Raw genomic sequence first — 18,473 nt, forward strand, 5'->3', positions numbered from 1 at the left:
GTGAAAGTTATTGGTGGTCAATGTACTCATTATTACATTTTCATAAATGGGTAGCATGTTTAGAGTCTGTTCCGTAGGGCTTGAGTTCTCACACGTTATGAAGGTGAGAAATTAACATTCCACCTTCCCAAGGTACTTTGGCTGACCTTTTTGGCTTCATTCAGACTGTTACTAGCATAATGGCTTTGTGAGACTGGTTGCAAAAGTATCTTTTTCATTTTGAATGGAAGTTTCATTCACCAAAGTATGAAATTAGGAAAGAAAATTCTTCAATTCTAGTTCTCATGAAGTTTTACTGCTATATTTGGAAAATCAGCAATTTCTCTAAGTGAGGTGTTCCTGTGGATTGATTATACTTCTGTGTTTCAGATAATACCCTAAAGCTATTAAAAGAGTTAACAAGCAAAAAATCTCTTCAAGTGCCAAGTTTTTATTATCATTTGCCTCATTTGTTGCAAAATGAAGAAAGCCTTCAACCTGCTGTTCAGATTGGTAGTGGAAGAAAAGGAGGTACGTTTATTTTGTTTCTTACTGTGGTTGTACTGCTGGTCTTAATTGTGTCTTGGAGTATTATATTGACCATTGGAAGCTGGCAGTCTGAGAATAAAAATTCTTTGTCTTTGCATGTTAACTTAGGACTCATTCTAAAGTCCACATTGAAAGGAGTTGGACATTTTTCTCCATAGACCAGAGTAATAGAGCTGAAAAGGATCATGAGACATCTAGTTAAAACGCCATCTCCAGGCAAAAATGTTTAGACTTTTGTAATTTTTCTATTTAAAAAGTTTGGAAGGTAGAGGATGACTTGTCTTGGGGCTGGCCCCATGGCTGAGTGGTTAAGTTCGTGCGCTCCGCTGCAGGCGGCCCAGTGTTTCGTTGGTTCGAATCCTGGGCGCGGACATGGCACTGCTCATCAAACCACGCTGAGGCAGCATCCCACATGCCACAACTAGAAGGACCCACAACGAAGAATATACAACTAGGTACCGGGGGTCTTTGGGGAGAAAAAGGAAAAAAATAAAATCTTTAAAAAAAAAAATGTGGAAGATAGTGGATGACTTGTTTTTCCTTGTGTCTTTTTTCAACATTAATAGCTCTTATAGTCATTTTAAGAAAGTTTCTCTTGTCTGCTCCTACTTTTTCTTATAGAGATATAAGTATAGAATCACTTATGTTTAATCTTTCATGCAATAACATAAATATTTTGGTTTGCTTTTTTTCCTAATGTACCTAAAAGATGATTTAGTATTTTTTTCTCATCTTGTTAGAGCCACCAGAACCTCTTGAGTTTCCTTGTCCGAAATTTTCTTTCCTTTTTATCCCTCCATTTTGAGTTTGTTAATCTTTTCTTTGTAGATTTTAAAATATAGAGACCAAAATAGTAGTTTGCTCCTCTATAAGTCTTTAACAGATGATAAAATCATTACTTCATAGGTATTGAAATTCATCTTTGTGTTAATGTTTTTGAAAAGCTGATTTAGTCTGCTTTTGATTCAGTAGGATTCTTAGGTATTTTGCTGGGGGTTTTTTTGGTCATACTTTTGCCGTTATATTATTTGATGTATAACTTTAAGCTTTTGCATTCATGTTTTTTTAGTTCTGCCATCTTTCTATTTTATGAATCCTTTAAAATTATACACTGTCTTCCTAAGGTGATAACTCTTAAATTATCATGTTCAGACTAATGCATTCTTCCATTTCTTTATTTAAACAAGAAATATTGGGGCTGGCCCAGTGGGGTAGTGGTTAAGTTCACACATTCCACTTTGGAGGCCTAGGGTTTGCCGGTTCAGATCCTGATCGCGGACCTCCACATAGCTCATCAAGCCATGCTGTGGCAGTATCCCACACAGAAGAACTAGAAGGACTTACAACTAGGATATACAATTATGTGCTGGGGCTTTGGGGAGAAAAAAATTAAAAAAAGAAGATTGGCAATAGATGTTAGCTCAGGGTCAATCTTCAAAAAAAAATGAGATATTTATTTTTCCAGCAGGTGCTGAATGTACAAAGACTAACAAGATGTGTAGCATACTCTAAATTATTTTCTTTAGAACATTGATTTTATTACTTATTTCTGAAGTTGATATTGTAGCTCTCCCCCTTTAATAATCACTGTTTGGGTAAGATGCCGTAGCTATTTAGTGCATTTGTTGGTTTAGACTATATCTTCATTAATAAGAGTCAAATGAAAAGAAAGTAGAGGTCATTTAAAACTTAAAGGTCTCTAATGGGTTCTTTTATAGTAGCCTGTTCTTATTTTGTGAATGTGACATTCTCTCTCCTTTTTGAAGAGACTCATTCAATCCCATTTGTTTATGACTTTATCTATCATAAATATAATAACATCTTGGTCAACCAGCTTTTCAGTAGTTAACATTATTAAGCTGACACTGTTTTTGAAAGGCAGAAAAAGCAGACAGCTTGGGAAAAAAAGCCAAGAAAACCCTCAGGTTTACATTAATAATCTTCCATCCTAAATCCTTAGGCAATGGTTCTTAATATTTTTAGGGTCATGGAACCCTTTGAATATCCTAGGAATGCTGTCAGCCTTCTACTTAGAAAAATGCACATAGAAAAAGTAATTTTGTACATCCATTCTGGGATTTTGTGGAACTCTAAAACCATCTGGGGACTTTATATTAAGAACATCTGTTTTTTAGATCAGAGAAAACTACTTCTTGCTAAAAATTTTGTTCTTCAGTGGTCAGGGTAATTAACTAAGGAAGAGCACTCAGACAGCTAAACCTTCCTGAGGTTAAAAATGGAGAACAGTGCTTGAGGCAGCTACTGATCCTTAAGAGAGGCGCTGGAATACTCACCTCCGGAACAAAAATGTACCAGCCCACCCCACCCACACCTCATCCAGATCCTCCCACATAATTTAAAGAAGCTGTCTGCAGTAAATAGACACAGCAACTATAGATGGGTAGAAGGGCATCTCATACAACTAGGGTATCAAATATTTAAGAAAACCACCATCATGAATGACTTAATGCTCAAGAAAATTGAATTTGTAGAGCAAACAGAATATAATTCAAAAATAAAACATAATTAAATATGTTTAGAGAGATGAGAGAGGACAACTCCTAAGTGACTATTGCAAAAGGATCAATTAGAAATCTTTTTTATTTTAGTGATTATATTTAAAATTTCCATATAGATGGATTGAGAAGCAGAGTAGACAGCCAAAGATCAAATTAGTGATCAGGAAGACTTAGCTGTGTAGTTCTTCCAGAATGCAGCATAAAGGGCACAAAGACTTGGGGGAGACAAAAATTCTAACATCCACCTAATAGGAGTTTCAGAAGGAGAGAACAGAGAGAGTGAAGGGAGGAAATAATCAAATGAAAAATAGAAGAAAATTTCTTTAAGTTGAAGAAACACACAGGTCTTCAGATTAAGGGCCCATTCAGTGCTGAGCTGAGGAAAGACCCTGTACAGATTACCTACCAAGATGGCATCACTGATTGGTAGAGGACAGCAGGTAATTCTTTAAGTAATTCCTGATGTAAAAAAATCCATGAACGCCCTCTCTGTGCCAGGCGCTTTGTGGTTTGGTACACAAAATTAAACATGGTTCCTAGTCTTGTGGAGCTTCAGTCTTATTAAAGGCAAAAGCATTAGTCAAACAATCAATTTTATCAATAATTGTACAGTTACAGCTTTAATTAGTGATATAAAGGATGGTTTGAGAATGAATAAAAGGGGTGCTTGACTTAATTAAGAAGTTTAGGGAAGTCTTAAAAAAATACATCTGACCTGAGATCAGTAGAATGTATAGTTTACTGGTAAAGATGGGTGTATTAGTTTCCTATTGCTGCTGTAACAAATTACCACAAAGCCAGAGACTTAAGACAGTACAGATTTATCATCTTACAGTTTTGGAAGTCAGAAGTCCTAAAATCAGTGTGTCATCAGGGGTGTGCATTCTGGACATTCGAGGGGAGAGTCCATTTCCTTGCCTTTTCTGGCTTCTAGAGGCTGCCAACATTCTTTAGTTTGTGGCCCCTTCTTTCAGGCATCATTCATAGCATCTTCAAATCTCTCTCTGACTCTGACCCATTTCTGTTGACACATCTCCTTCTCTCACTCTGACTCTCCTACCTTCCTCTCATAAGGACGTTTGTGAGTATATTAGGCTTACCTAGGTAATCCAGGATAGTCTTCCTGTCTCAAGATCCTTAATCACATCTGAAAAGTCCCTTTTGCCATGTAAGGTAATATATTCACACGTTCCAGGAACTAGGGCGTGGACATCTTTGAGGGGTCATTATTCTGTCTATCACGTACGAGAAAAGAATATTTCAGAAACTGAGACAAGCACCACAAAAGCCTTGTGATGGAGGGAGCATAGAATGTTCTAGAAAATGAAAGAAAGCCACTGTAGCTGAAGTGTAGAGTGAGGGGAATCATGGAATAAGATGAGGCTAGAGCTGTGTTGGGGCAAAACAATGCAGGGCCTTTCAGTCCATTTATACGATTTGGACTTTTATCCTAAGAGCAGAAAGAGCCAATGAAGGGTTTTAAGCAGCACTTATTAAGGATGACTTTATAAGGTTTAAATATTGCAAAGATCACATTTGCTGCAATGGGAGGAATGACTGAGGATATGAGAAGAAGAGTAGACGTGAAAGGACCCGATAAGAGGGATCTTGTAGTGATCCACTTGAGAGAGGATGAGCTTGGGCTAGGTAGTAGTGATGGTAGTAGAGATGGAAAGAAGACGGATTTAAGAGTTGTATGGAATGTATGGGGACATATGTGGGAGGACACAGTGATGGACTGGTTTTGTGGACTGAGGTAGAGGGAGTGGTCAAGGATAAGTCCTAGATTTCTGGGTTATGTAACTGGGTGGATGGTAAGTGCTATTCACTGAGATAGAAGACAATGGAAAATGTTTTGCAGCATTGGTTTGCAGAAAAGGTCATAAACTGTATTTGGATATGTTAAGTTAGGAGGTGATTTTGAGATATTATAGTAGAAGAGAGGCAGTTGGATATTTAGATCTGGGGCCCAAAGGAGAGAGTTGAGTTAGATTTAATTTTATGAGTCATTGTTTATGAGTAAACTGGTTTTGAAGATATGGAAATGGATGAGGTCACCTAGGACCTAGGACTGAGCCTTGAAGGTTCTCCAGCAGTTCATTTCCAGAAAGAGAAAGAGGAAGCCAAGGAAGACAGAGACAGAGAAAATGCAACTAGACGGTAAAAGAGGAAAATATATTGTCGTAGAATATAAGGGAAGAAATGAGGAATAAGTAACTAAAAGTATAAGGAAGGGTGATAGATTAAAAATATTTGATTAGCAATGAGTATTTTAAAAAGAAATAATTTAGTTTTAATTGAAGGTAGACTGAGTAATTGAAGATTGAGAATATCAAATTGAGATTGTCCCTAAATTTTTCTTGATTTTAAAGGAAATAAATACTAGAATTTGAAAACTTCCTAGGAAAGTTGAAGAAAGCTGAAATAATAAGTTGATAGCATTGTCAAATTATAAACACCATGAGTTAGTGGCCTTACCTATCTTATGACTGTACTTTAGATTGTCTAGTACATAATAGTTGTTTTATAGATGCACGATTAATACTTGAATAGGAAATACTGACAACTAATCATTGGAACAAAGTACTTAGTTCAACCCTTTGGCTCTATTTCTCTTTGGATCCTTGGTCCATCGTGCTCCTTCTAAAAGGATACTATGGCTATATTGTTTCAGTTGTTGACATATTTCTTCTGAACTCTAACCTCTTAGAATACATACATTTTTGGGGGCCAGCCCCGTGGCCGAGTGGTTAAGTTTGGGTGCTCTGCTTTGGCGGCCCAGGGTTTCACTGGTCCGGATCCTGGGCAAGGACATGGCATCGCTCATCAGGCCATGCTGAGGCGGCATCCCACATGCCAAAACTAGAAGGACCCACAACTAAAATACGCAACTGTGTCCTGGGAGGCTTTGGGGAGAAGAAGGAAAAATTAAAAAAAATAAAGTAAAATAAAAAAAGAATACATACATTTTCTAAATTCCAAGCCATAGAAAAACATTGTATCAAACAGGACAAGCTGAGTTATGCTGTGGTAACTACAACCCCAAAATCTCAGTAGTGTAAGTAACAAAGTTTTATTTACTTATTTTTGCTCAAAGTACATGTTCATCCAGGCTAGCGGAGGGGGCTTTGTGCATCACTGATCACTTGGAGATCCTGGCTGCCAGAGCAGTCGCCATCTTGAATGTTACTGGCTGCTCTGCTGAGGAGGAAAGAGCTGTGAAGGATTTCACTCTGTAGTCGCAAGTGCTCAGCCTGGGAGTTACCCATGGGGATGACTCATTGTCTTTCCCCTCCCCCTGCTCTCCCCAGCCCTAAGGAGACTAGGAAGTGCAGTCTTACCATGCGCCCAGAAAGCAAGAAAAACTGTCTTTTTTGTGATATTTTGTGAATTACCGCAAGCATGGATACTCTAATTCTGTAAATTTAGCTGAAATTAGTACTTCCATTTTTAGTGCTTTTGGAGTCTTTGAGTGCCTTGGTTTAAACTAAAGAATTTAAATTTCAGCTCCAAAACAGTATGTTTGGGAAAAATGACTTCTTCTCTAAACATGCCATGTAAACTTAAAACAGAAATAAAACAACGTAAGACTGTGGTGGGGAATAGAGAATTTGAATTATTACTTTATACCATTTTTGTTCGTGTACTCTGGGTCAGCATGTATTTTGCTTTTTCCATAAACAAAGTCTTTGAACTCCATATGAGTTAACATTTCTTAGGAATGCTTCACATCATAGTTGTTACACTTTTAATCTGTACTCTAAATATTTAAAATATTTTTTATTTAAATTCTGAGGTAGAATATGGAAATTTGCTTCCAGGGTAGCTCATCCTGTCTCTAGGTATCTCAAAGTAGCATAGTCAAAACAGAATCTTGATTTGGAGCACTTTCCCCCTCAAATGTGTTGTTTTCATTAAAAGATCCTCCTTTAACTTACTCAAGTCATCCTCATTCCTCTCTTTGCTTGTCTCTGTGTCTTAAGCCCCATTGGTGAGAGCCTCCAAAATATATCCCAAATCCGTCCACTCATCTCGGTCTTCAAATACCCTAATTCAAACCACCATCTTTTCCTTTAATCACTGCAGTAACTTCCTCACTGATCTCCCCAAAATGCTTTTACTCTTAACACTTTTGTGTCTGTTCTTCACAAAATTTGGTAATCTTTTAAAACTACAATTTGGATGTTGTCACTCATCTGCTTACAACTGTACAATGGCATTCTCTTGCCCTCAGAATTATAACTAAATTTAAGGTTATATGTGATCTGATTCCTAACTAATTCTCTGAATCTAGGCTCATTCTGCTTTAGATGTATTCTAAATAGTTCTTGCTATTTCTTGACCATCGTAAGATCATTCTCTCTTCAGGGCCTTGCTGTTTCCTCTTCTGGAATGTTCTTCCTCTGATCTTTCTCATTATCAATTACCAGCTGAGTTGATATCAAAGAGCCCTTCCATGACTGTACTATCTGTAGAAGTCCTCTCCTTCCCTCTCCCCCTGCCTTCTAGTATTGCCACATTTTAATTTGTATAGTACATATCACCCTCTGAGATTATATTATTCATCTTTTCCCCTCTTCTAGAATGTAAGTTCCATGAAGGCAGGGATCTTGTCTATGTTGTTCACTATTATATCCCTGACACCTAGAATAATGTCTTGCGTTTAATAGATGTCCAGTGCATATGTTTGGAACAAATATAGAAAATCTCTTTTTGAACCCTTGAAAACTTTTCATCCCAAAATGAAAGAGAGGAATGTGGCATGGAACCTTGGGGAAATTCCTTAAACTATTTGGAACTTAGTTTTCTTTCTGCAGAATCATGGTGGTATGCTTGTTGATCCATGATCTTTAAGCTTCCTTCTAACTTTGGAATTCTATGAATTCTAAGTATTTTGTAGCATCTCCAACAAATTGTTACATAATTAAGACAATTGTTTTTAACATTTGCAAAATACTTCTCTACTGATATATAACACTTAGGATACTAAGACTTCTTCAAAGATGTTATTGTTAAAAACTTACTGTGAACTACAGTCCTACTGTAACACAGTATATGTGTTCCTAAAAATTACTGTGCTGTGCAAAATTGTGCAGTAAAATGAGAAGAATGTGGTTAGGATCACAACATTCAAAAATTTTGTCAGTTAAACATAAAAAAAGGTAAGAGCCTAATAAAAATGGTAGCGCAATTTTACACATTTAAATGATTGAGAATTACATAAATGCTACAATGACCTACCATGGAAACAACTTAAGGTTTGCATGTTAAAGTGGGCTTCAGAAGGGCTGCAGCTGGGGAGCTTCTGTGAAGTGGTGCAAGGAGGGTTATCTGAAATCTGGCGGAAAGTTGTAATACCAGATGTGGATAGGTGTGGTTCTTAGCATTCAGTGAACTGAGACAGCTGGTAAGTGTTGGAGGTATGTATATTTTGTGTATTTCTGCATGGCTCAGTTCAGTTTACTGAACTCAGTTCAAATGGGTGCAATTTTTTGTATTCACCTATTGAGCGTCTTAGAGGAGAAATTGCACATAAGCAAATGTGAACTCCACATTGTGCTCAAATTCTTCCCTAATATATGAATCAAAACAAGCATTATAGTACAACTCGCTGTAATTTTAGACTTCAAAAAGTTGCAAAGTTGCATGAATAGTACACACAGTTTCTGTATACCTCACCCAGTTTCCCTAAATGTTCGGATCTTATGTAATTATAGTCAGTGATCAAAACCAGGAAATTAACATTGATGTTATACTATTAACCTTAGAGCTTATTCAGATTTTGTTGTTTTTTCATCATTCTTTTTTTTGTTCCAAGATCGAACTCAGGATCCCATATTGCATTTAATTGTCGTGTCTCGTTAGTCTTCTCCAATCTGGAACAGTTCCTCATTCTTTCTTTGTCTTTCTTGGTCTTGACACTTCAGAGAGTACCACCAATTATTTTGTGGAGTATCCCCCTAATTTGGATTTCTCTGATGTTTCTTCATGGTTAGATTGAGGTTATGCGTTTTTGACCAGAAAACCACAGAAGGGATATTGTATTCTTCTCAGTGCATCGTATACATGATATGTGAAATGTTAATTTTTAAGCTGTGTTGAGTGTTTCTAAGTTTTAGTTGTATAATAAAATTTGTTTTTTATACTTTACAGTCATTCATTTTTAATGTGAGGCTTAATGTCTTTCATTTTTATCAGTTCTTTGACATTCTTTTCTTACGGATAAACCATGGGAAAAAGAATTACAGGATTATGGGTATGCTTTTATATCCTTTGATTATTTTTCTTTCTGAAATGTAGTATATTTTGATCCACCAATTATTTTTATCAATTTGAGAGGATATATATACCTTTGAAATAGTAAGTGTTTTTCTATGTTGTCTCTGTAAAATCTTTTTGTATAATTACTATCATTATTTTGTTTCAGTTTCAATAGTAATGGGAATTCCCACAGTGAAGAGAGAAGTTAAATCTTACCTCATAGAAACTCTTCATTCCCTTATTGATAATCTGTATCCTGAAGAGAAGTTGGACTGTGTTATAGTAGTCTTCATAGGAGAGGTAATTATTTAACTGTTATTTTTCACCACGTATAGTCTATAAGGGTTGGAACCGTATTTGAATATGCTTTTATAAGCATTTTTTTAAAAATGTGATGAGTAAATGTTAGGTAATATATTCCATCTGATAGTTAAATGTAAGTCTAACTTGCTACGTTTGCTTTAACTTCTTTCCTACAGTTACAATCCAGGAATAGTAACCTGTGTCAATAGGATAATATTATATACATAGATCTTTAACAACAGTGAGTCCCCATTTCTAGCTCTAGGACCTAACTTTGGAGATTTGCACTGATGTTCTTTGGGAATTTTGAAACCTGAGAAAAGTTTAGCCTAGGTTAGGATGTTATCGTCTCTTTATTCTCTCCATCCCTTCTCTGTACTCCCAAGATGCAACCGTTATTATTATAAGTCAAAGTGTATTATAAAAAGTCAAAATGTCATTTGACTGAAGAATATTATATTTCTTGTATTTTAGTCTCCTCAAAAGATCTAGGGAAAGAATAAATCTTGAGTAAGTTTTTCATAAATAATGAGGAAAAAGTGCCTTGGAGTAAACATTTCCTTAATTATTATATAGAATTTTCAGAATGTAAAAGGTTTTAGAACATCATCTGGTTCTGGCCCACTGATTCTTAACTTTTCAGTGTTTCCTGCCTCTTTTTAAGTGGAAATGCTTTTAATGTTTTCCTTAATATAAAAGTAAATGCATGTATACTGTTCAATTGTAGAAATGTATAATGAAAAATGATCTGTAATTTCTCCATATAGGTATAACTACTATTGATAACTTGAAATATATCTTAAGAAATTTTTCCTTTGGTGTACATATATATAAATGGGATTGTTCTACATATTTTTTAATATCCTAGATCTCCATGCTAAAAAAGAATAATTATCACAGCATCATTTTTTATGGCTACACAGTATTCCATTGTATGGTTTTAACATAGTTTATTTAATTTCTGATTGATAGACATTTAGACTGTTTCCAAGCTTTTGCTATTATTTTCAACACTGCGTTGAGCATTACTGTAAGTAAATTGTTGTGCCCTTGTATAGTTACTGACATAGGATCAATTCCTAAATGTGGAATTGCTGGGGTCAGGATCATAGACATTAAAATGTTCATACGTGGCCAAAATGCCCTGCAGAAGCTGAGCCGTTCCAACAGTCCCTGAGAGGGCTTGGTTCCCTGTCCCCATAATATGAGTCTTTAGATTTTTTTGCCAATTTGATGGGTAAAAAATAACACATTGCTTTTGATTAATTGGGATTTCTTTACTGAGTGGGATTAAATGTTGGTTTATATGTTTTTTGACCATTTGTATTTATAATTATTTTTATAGCCTTTGCTCATTTTTTATTTGTAAGAAATTTTTGTATGAGAGGAATTAACTGTTTGACATATTTTGCTCAGTTTGTTTTTTGTGTGAAGTTCGTTTATGATGTTTTTTGTCTTTTATAGAAATTTTACATTTTAAGTAATCAAATTTGTCACTCACCTATTATAAATCAGTAGAAATTGGTACAACCTCTTTGGGAAACAGTTTAGCAATAGCTGTTAAAATTTAAAGTTTGCTCTGTGACCCAACGTTCTGATCTAAATATTGATCCAGTAGAAACATTTGCAAGTATGGAAGTATATTCAAGCACATACACACATTTATACAGTTCCTACATGTGCATTAATAAGATGAATAGAGAAAATGGTCTTGTGGAATATACTCCAAACTATTAGAAGCAGATATCTTGAGAGTTGAGATTATGGGGAAATGCCACTTTCAATTGTACACAGTTGTGTAAAATTAGAATTGTTTTACAATGAGCATGTATTGATTTTTAACAGAAAAAAGCCTTAAAACTGTAAAATCAAAAACTACCCTGATACACTTGAAGGATAGTATTGTGTCTGTTGACAGAGATTAGTGTATGTAAAGATTCAAGACGCTCTTGCTGTAGCCATTCTTCTAATCACCAAGATGTAATAACACTGGGTTTGGAGTCAGACGACCTGTGTTCAGGGTCTGGATTCTACCACTTACTGCCACTTGGGCAGGTCATTTTTTCTTTCAGCCTCAGTTTCTTCATCTCTAAAATGAGAATAATGCTATTGAGTGTTTTGAGCTCAACATTGTTGCAGGGAGATACAGTGAGATCACATATGGAGAGGTGTTGTAAACTGAAAATGCAGTACGGGTGTCACAGTATTCTGATCTCTGAAGACTCCTCTCCTTAATTGCAGTATTTGTATATGTATCTATATAGAATTTCAAAATTTGGAAGAAAATCTATTCTGAATGGAAGAATTAATGTACACAGTTCATTTAATTGCTTTTAGAATATTTAAAATGATTAATTACTGTATTTGGTTCTACGTTGATTTGTAGTTTAACCTGCGTGTCTGGTAGCCTGGGGCTCATTAACACTAGTAATGAGCATATTCTCTGGCGTTGACCAAGATCTGCGTATGGGATGGTTCCCAGATCTAGATCTCTCACCTCTTTCTGAGCCCATATTTCCAGCTGCTTACTTGATAATGTTATTTGAATTGTTTTGTGAGCAACTCTTAATCTGTCCAGAACTAAATTAATCTGGCTTCTCCAAACTGCTTCTCTTCCAGGTTTCCAATCTGTTTATTAAAGGTTCATTACCTCAGAGTACTAATAGGTCTGTGCTCTAGTCTAATCTAGTCATTCTACTCCCAGTTCATTATGTGGACCTTGTGCATTCTCAGTTCTGTGTGTGTTATTCCTTAGCCTGAAACATTGCCTCTTCCCTTCTCTTACTCATCCTTCAGGTTCCAGCTTGTCCCTTTTTGAAACTATCCACAGTCTTCCATTTGGAATTAGTCTGAAGTAAATAGGCAAAAGTAAATCTATTTTTTGCAAGCATTTTCAGTTTTTGTAAAGGTATGAATTATCTCTGGTCCACTTTAACATGTGAGGAGAAAATTAAGAATGAAAAAGAACTGGGGAAGAATACACATAGACAATAATGGCTATTATGATCTCTTCATCCCTGTTTGGCTTTCTGTTCTTCATATTCTTTTTTTCTTGAAAGGAGGGACCATAAAATGCCCCTCGGGGAATAGAGGAGAGACAGAAAAGTAATTATTAGCTATATTTTTGTTCTTTGTTGCTCTCTGGAGATTTCTCTCTTAGGGGTCCATTGGGCATACATGATGAGACATTTACAGAACATGCAAGGTTTTGAACAGTTGATGTTGATGCATTATTTGAAAGTTCACTGACTGCATTCTGGAATTGCAGAAGGAGTTGCTCTGAAAGATCCATGATATGGTGCAAGTGTGGTGTTCAGATTTTAAGATTGTGTTGTTCTTGTGTTTGCATTGACTTAGAATTTAGTTATAACTTTTGTATTCTAATCTTTGTTGTCTGTATGCCTCTTTATTTTTTATGTTACTTATTTTATGCTATTATTTGTTATATTTCTTATTATGCCAAATTTTTATTGTTTCTATCTCTCATTATCATTTCTGACAAAACATTTTTCTACAGTGTACTCTGAATTTTAGTGAAAATAATTTTTTCTGCTCCATTCTTATATTTGGAGAATTCCCCATTTTATGAATCTTGGCAGGAGGAAGTGCCTCCCTCCCACTGTGGAAACTGAGAATGCCAGATATTTGCTCAACTAGTTCAGGTATGTGACCTGGGCTCATCTGCTTGGATACTCCTGTCCTGGACTCTGAGTGGAGCTTCATTATTTTTAGATGACACAGAAAACCCAAAAGAACAAACAGACAAATTGTTAGAAATAATAGGGGAATTTATCAAGATGACTGGATATAGGATCAGTTTATATTTCTATATGCCAGTAACAGAGAATAAGAAAATATATTTAGAAGAAATTTATTCTCTAAAGAAGCGGGGATTGTAGACTGTCCATTCTGGTGATAGACAGTTTTGGTGGCAATGGTGTCTTTCCAGGGGACACAGGGGCGGAGTCCAGAAACATCAAGGGCTGATGGTGAGGGTTTTGAAAGCTGTGGCAATGGGAGCATTCTGTGAATTTTGGTGTGGACCAGCCTTGTTTCTGCTGCTCTCTAGCCTGATTCCTCAGCTTAACTGGAGGTTCTATGAGTTCTAACCAATCATCTTTCAGTAAATTGTTTTTCTGACTATTCTGCCAGTCACTTTCTGTTGGTTGCAACTAAGATCCTGACTGATACAGCTTGTATCTTGTTCAGAAATACCTGAATTGCTATACAGGCATGCTTTGTTTTATTGCATTTCACGTCATTGTGCTTCACAGGTGTTGTGTTTTTTACAAATTGAAGGTTTGTGGTAATCCTCTGTCGAGCAAGTCTGTCAGTACCATTTTTCTAACAGCATTTCCTTACTTCGTGTCTCTGTGTCATTTTGGTGATTCTCACAAAGTTTCGAACTTTTTCCTTATTATTGTATTTGTTATGGTGACCTGTGATCAGTGGTCTTTGATGCCACTGTTTTAATTGTTTTGGGGTGCCATGAACCATGCCCATGTAAAATGGTGAACTGAATCAATAAATGTATGTCTTCTGATTGCTCCACTGACTGGCTGTTCCCCCATCTCTCTCCCTCTTCGTGGGCCTCCCTATTCCCTGAGACACAACAATATTCAAATTAGGCCAATTAATAACCCTACAGTGACTTCTTAAGTGTTCAAGTGAAAGGAAGTGTCTCATGTCTCTCACTTTAAATCAAAAGTTAGAAAAGATTAAACTTAGGAGGGCATGTCAAAAGCTGAGATAGGCTGAAAGCTACACCTCTTGTGCCAAACAGTTAGCCAAGTCATGAATGTAAAGGAAAAGTTATTGAAGGAGATTAAAAGTGCTACTTTGGTGAATGCACAAATGATAAGAAAGTGAAACAGCCTTATTGCTGATACGGAGAAAGTTTTAGTCGTCTGGATAGAAGATCAGACCAGCCACAACATTCTCTTCAGCCAAAGCCTAATCCAGAGCAGGGCCCTAACTCTTTCCAATTCTGCGAAGACTGAGAGAGATGAAGAAGCTGCAGAAGAAAAGTTTGAAGCTAGCAGAGGTTGGTTCATGAGGTTTAAGGAAAGAAGCTGTCTCTATAACATGAAAGTACAGGGTGAAGGAGCAAGTCCTGCTGTAGAAGCTGCAGCAAATTATCCAGAAGATCTAGCTAAGATAATTCATGAAGGTGGCTGCACCAAACAAGAGGTTTTCAATGTAGACAAAACATCCTTATTTTGGAAGAAGATGCCATCTAGGACTTTCATAGCTGGAGAGGAGAAGTCAGTGCCTGCCTTCAAAGCTTCAAAGGACAGGCTGACTCTCTTGTTAGGGGCTCATGCAGCTGGTGACTGAAAGTTGAAACCAGTGCTCATTTACCATTCTGAAATTCCTAGGACCCTTAAGAATTATGCTAAATCTACTCTGTCAGTGCTCTATAAATGGAACAACAAAGCCTGGATAACAGCACATCTGTTACAACACAGTTTACTGAATATTTTAAGCCCGCTGTTAAGACCTACTGCTCAGAAAAAAAGATTTCTTTCAAAATGTTACTGCTCATTGACAATGCACCTGGTCACCCAAGAGCCCTGATGGAGATGTACAGTGAAATTAATATAGTTTTCATGCCTGCTCACACAACATCCATTCTGCAGCCTATGGGTCAAGTAGTAATTTCCCCTTTCAAGTCTTAGTATTTAAGAAATACATTTCGTAAGGCTATAGATGCCATAGATAGTGATTCCTTTGATGGATCTGGGCAAAGCAAATTGAAAACCTTCTGGAAAGAATTCACCGTTCTAGATGCCATTAAGAACATTAGTGATTTATGGGAAGAGGTCAAAATATCAACATTAACAAGTTTGGAAGAAGTTAATTCCAGTCCTCAGGGATAACTGACAGATTCAGGACTTCAGTGGAGGAAGTAACTGCAGATGTAGAAATAGCAAGAGAACTGGAATTAGAAGTGGTGGCTGAAGATGTGACTGAATTGCTGCAATCTCATGATCAAACTTTAACGATGAGGAGTTGCTTCCTACGGATGAGCAAAGAAAGTGGTTTCTTGAGATGGAATCAACTCCTGGTGAAGATGCTGTACAGCTTGTTGAAATGACAACAAAGGATTTAGAATATGACATAAACTTACTTGATAAAGCAGTGGGTAGGTTTGAGAGGCAATCCTCTCTTACCACACAAAGCACAATCTGCTTGCTGCGAGACAAAAGCTAATCGTCAAGAGGCAGGATGGTGGCGGAGAAAGGGCATTTTATTACAGCTTGCTAGCAAGAGGGAAGATGGCTGACTAATGTCCAAAAGAACCATCTTAAGAGAGGCACAGAATTTTGAAGCAGTTATATAGACCAGTGGGTTATAGGGGAGGGTGTTAGGAATGTTGACCGAGGAGTTGCCACGCCAGATCTTTCAGTTTTCATTAATGATGGTTATCAACATAGGCTTTCTGTTTGAGAGTCATCACATTTCTAAGGAACTCAAAGAATGAAGTTATCATCTTATCGTGGCCAGAAGCAATATATGCACAAGCAGGGTTCATAAAATCTACAGAGCAGGTGGATCTCCTGGAGGGTGCATATCCAGCTGGGTTAGTTAGTCAGAGGTCATTCAAAGTTACAATATAGTTTCCTTTCTACAATATGGCTTCCCTTATGTCAACCTTGTGTTGAGCTGATATCAACTCCAATTTGGAAAGAAGTTCTACTGTGGGTAAAATGCTATCAAACAGCATCTCATGCTACAGAGAAATCATTTGTGAAAGGAAGAGTTAATTGATGCAGCAAACTTCATTGTTGTTTTATTTTAAGAAATTTCCACAGCCACCCCAACCTTCAGCGATCACCATCCCTAGTAAGTCAGCAGCAATCGTCATTGAGGCAAGACCCTCTGTCAGCAAAAAGATTATGACTTTTTGGTTAGCCTAAAGATGGTTAGCATTTTCTTAGCAATAAAGTATTTTTTAATTAAGTTATGTACGTTGTTTTTTAGATATAATGCTATTGAGCACTTGATAGACTTCAGTATAGGGTAAACATAACTTTTATGCACACTGGGAAACCAAAAAATTCGTGTGACTCGCTTTATTGCAATATTCACTGTATTGTGTTGGTCTGGAACTGAACCCACAGTGTCTCCAAGGTATGCTTGTGTAACCACCACCTAAACAGAACAGGCAGTCAACATGAATGCTCAGGTGTAGATGGCTAAACACTATTCTGAGTGAAAGAAAAAGGTGAGATGAGTTTTTGAGGTGGGATTCAGACAGAATATTATCTACATCATAACAACCAGATTATGTTGATGATAGCCATAAAGATTACTGAGAAATTGGAAAGAGAACTTTAAATGGCACATCTGTTTCTATCATTCTGTTTATTCACTTTGTTTCTGCTCTTTGCCTAGAAACAGTCCGAAGGCCGGGTTTAATTTTTAAGTTTCTAAACTAGAGTTTGAGTTGAAATTCTATGATAAAATAGCAAATTCATCATGTTAGAAAGTCACCTAAAGGTAGTCTCTAAAAAACTGTGTTCAGAGAATTTCCAGCTTCATGAGTATTTAGTATATTGTATGAAAACAGTTTTGCTTTCTATTCAGTTTTCTGGTTTTACTGTTGTGTACATTCTAGTTTGTGTTTTACAATAAGAGTATCTGAGGCCTTTACTATGCCTTCTTTAAACTCTTTGATTTAAATTAGGTTTACAATACTAGTTAGTTAGCTGGCCTATGGACAGAAATGTACAAAGCAGGTAAATTTGTAAGTGAATACAGAGATTGAATAACCAGAGAGAATTGATTAAATTGATGTAGAGCTTTTATGTTTTGTTACATATTTTCTTTACGAGTAAACATTATTTCCTATTCATTTAAATTAATTTTTTGGATAGGTAATATGATTATATGGTTTACAAATTATAAGTGTGTGTATTGCATACCTTAAAAAAGTCTCCCTTCCGGCGCTGTCCTCTCCACACTCAAAAGCTGTTAATGGTGGTTGTACCCATTCAGAATATTTAATGGATCTCTACGTGATATATTCTTTTCCTCCCCATTTCTGCATAGATGGTATAATATTAACTTTTCATATTACAACATAAAGAGCTATTTAGATTTCTTGTCAATTTTGATAAAATATATTCCTAGAAAATTATCCATTTCATCCAAGTTTTAAAATTTGCTTTATACAGAGTGAAACAAAGTAGACTATTGTTCTTTTTTCTTGAGGAAGATTGTTACTGAGCAAACACCTGTGCCAGTCTTCCACTGTTTTGTGTGGGATGCTGCCACTGTGTGGCCTGATGAGCCATGCTAGGTCTGCACCCAGGATCCGAACCTGCGAACCCTGGGCCACTGAAGCAGAGCACATGAACTTAACTGCTACACCACCAGCCCGGACCCCACATTTCATTTTTTAAAACCATTTTGAAATATTTTTTGACTTCCCAAAACTGTGCAGAGTTCCAAAATACCCTTCAGCCAGTGTCCCCAGATGTTAATGTCTTACATAACCGTAGTGTAATTATCAACAGCAGGAAGTTGATGGTGAGACTATATGATTAACTAATCAATAAATCTTACTCAGATTTCTCTAAACATCTTGCTAATGTCCTTTCATAACATTGCTACTTTTGAAGAATACTGATTATTTTGTAGAACGTCTCTCAGTTTGGGTTTGTCTGATGTTTCCTTATGATTAAATTCATTTTTAGCAAGAACACCATAGAAGTGATGTGGTCTTTTCCAGAGCCTTATATTAAGATGGTGTTGATATATCTCATTACTAGCAATGTTAGCTTTCATATCTTGATTGACATAGTGTCTGCCAGGTTTCTCCACTGTAAATATAATCTTTTTCCATATGTACTTAGT

The 18,473-nt window shown here is 36.4% G+C and overlaps 1 protein-coding gene across 7 annotated transcripts in view; it reads left to right on the forward strand.

Annotated features, from left to right (window-relative positions):
• MGAT4A (alpha-1,3-mannosyl-glycoprotein 4-beta-N-acetylglucosaminyltransferase A) overlaps positions 1–18,473 on the forward strand; it is a 150,914-nt gene that overhangs the window by 91,928 nt on the left and 40,513 nt on the right. For all 7 annotated transcript variants that reach the window (XM_070236127.1, XM_070236126.1, XM_070236125.1 and 4 more), the window contains 2 exons: positions 370–510; positions 9,475–9,608. In XM_070236127.1, the coding sequence (XP_070092228.1) occupies positions 370–510; positions 9,475–9,608 (275 nt within the window). The remainder of the gene's footprint in view (positions 1–369; positions 511–9,474; positions 9,609–18,473) is intronic.

This window comes from Equus caballus, chromosome 15 (genome assembly GCF_041296265.1).
Source record: "Equus caballus isolate H_3958 breed thoroughbred chromosome 15, TB-T2T, whole genome shotgun sequence".
In the NCBI taxonomy this organism is placed as follows: Eukaryota; Metazoa; Chordata; class Mammalia; order Perissodactyla; family Equidae; genus Equus; species Equus caballus.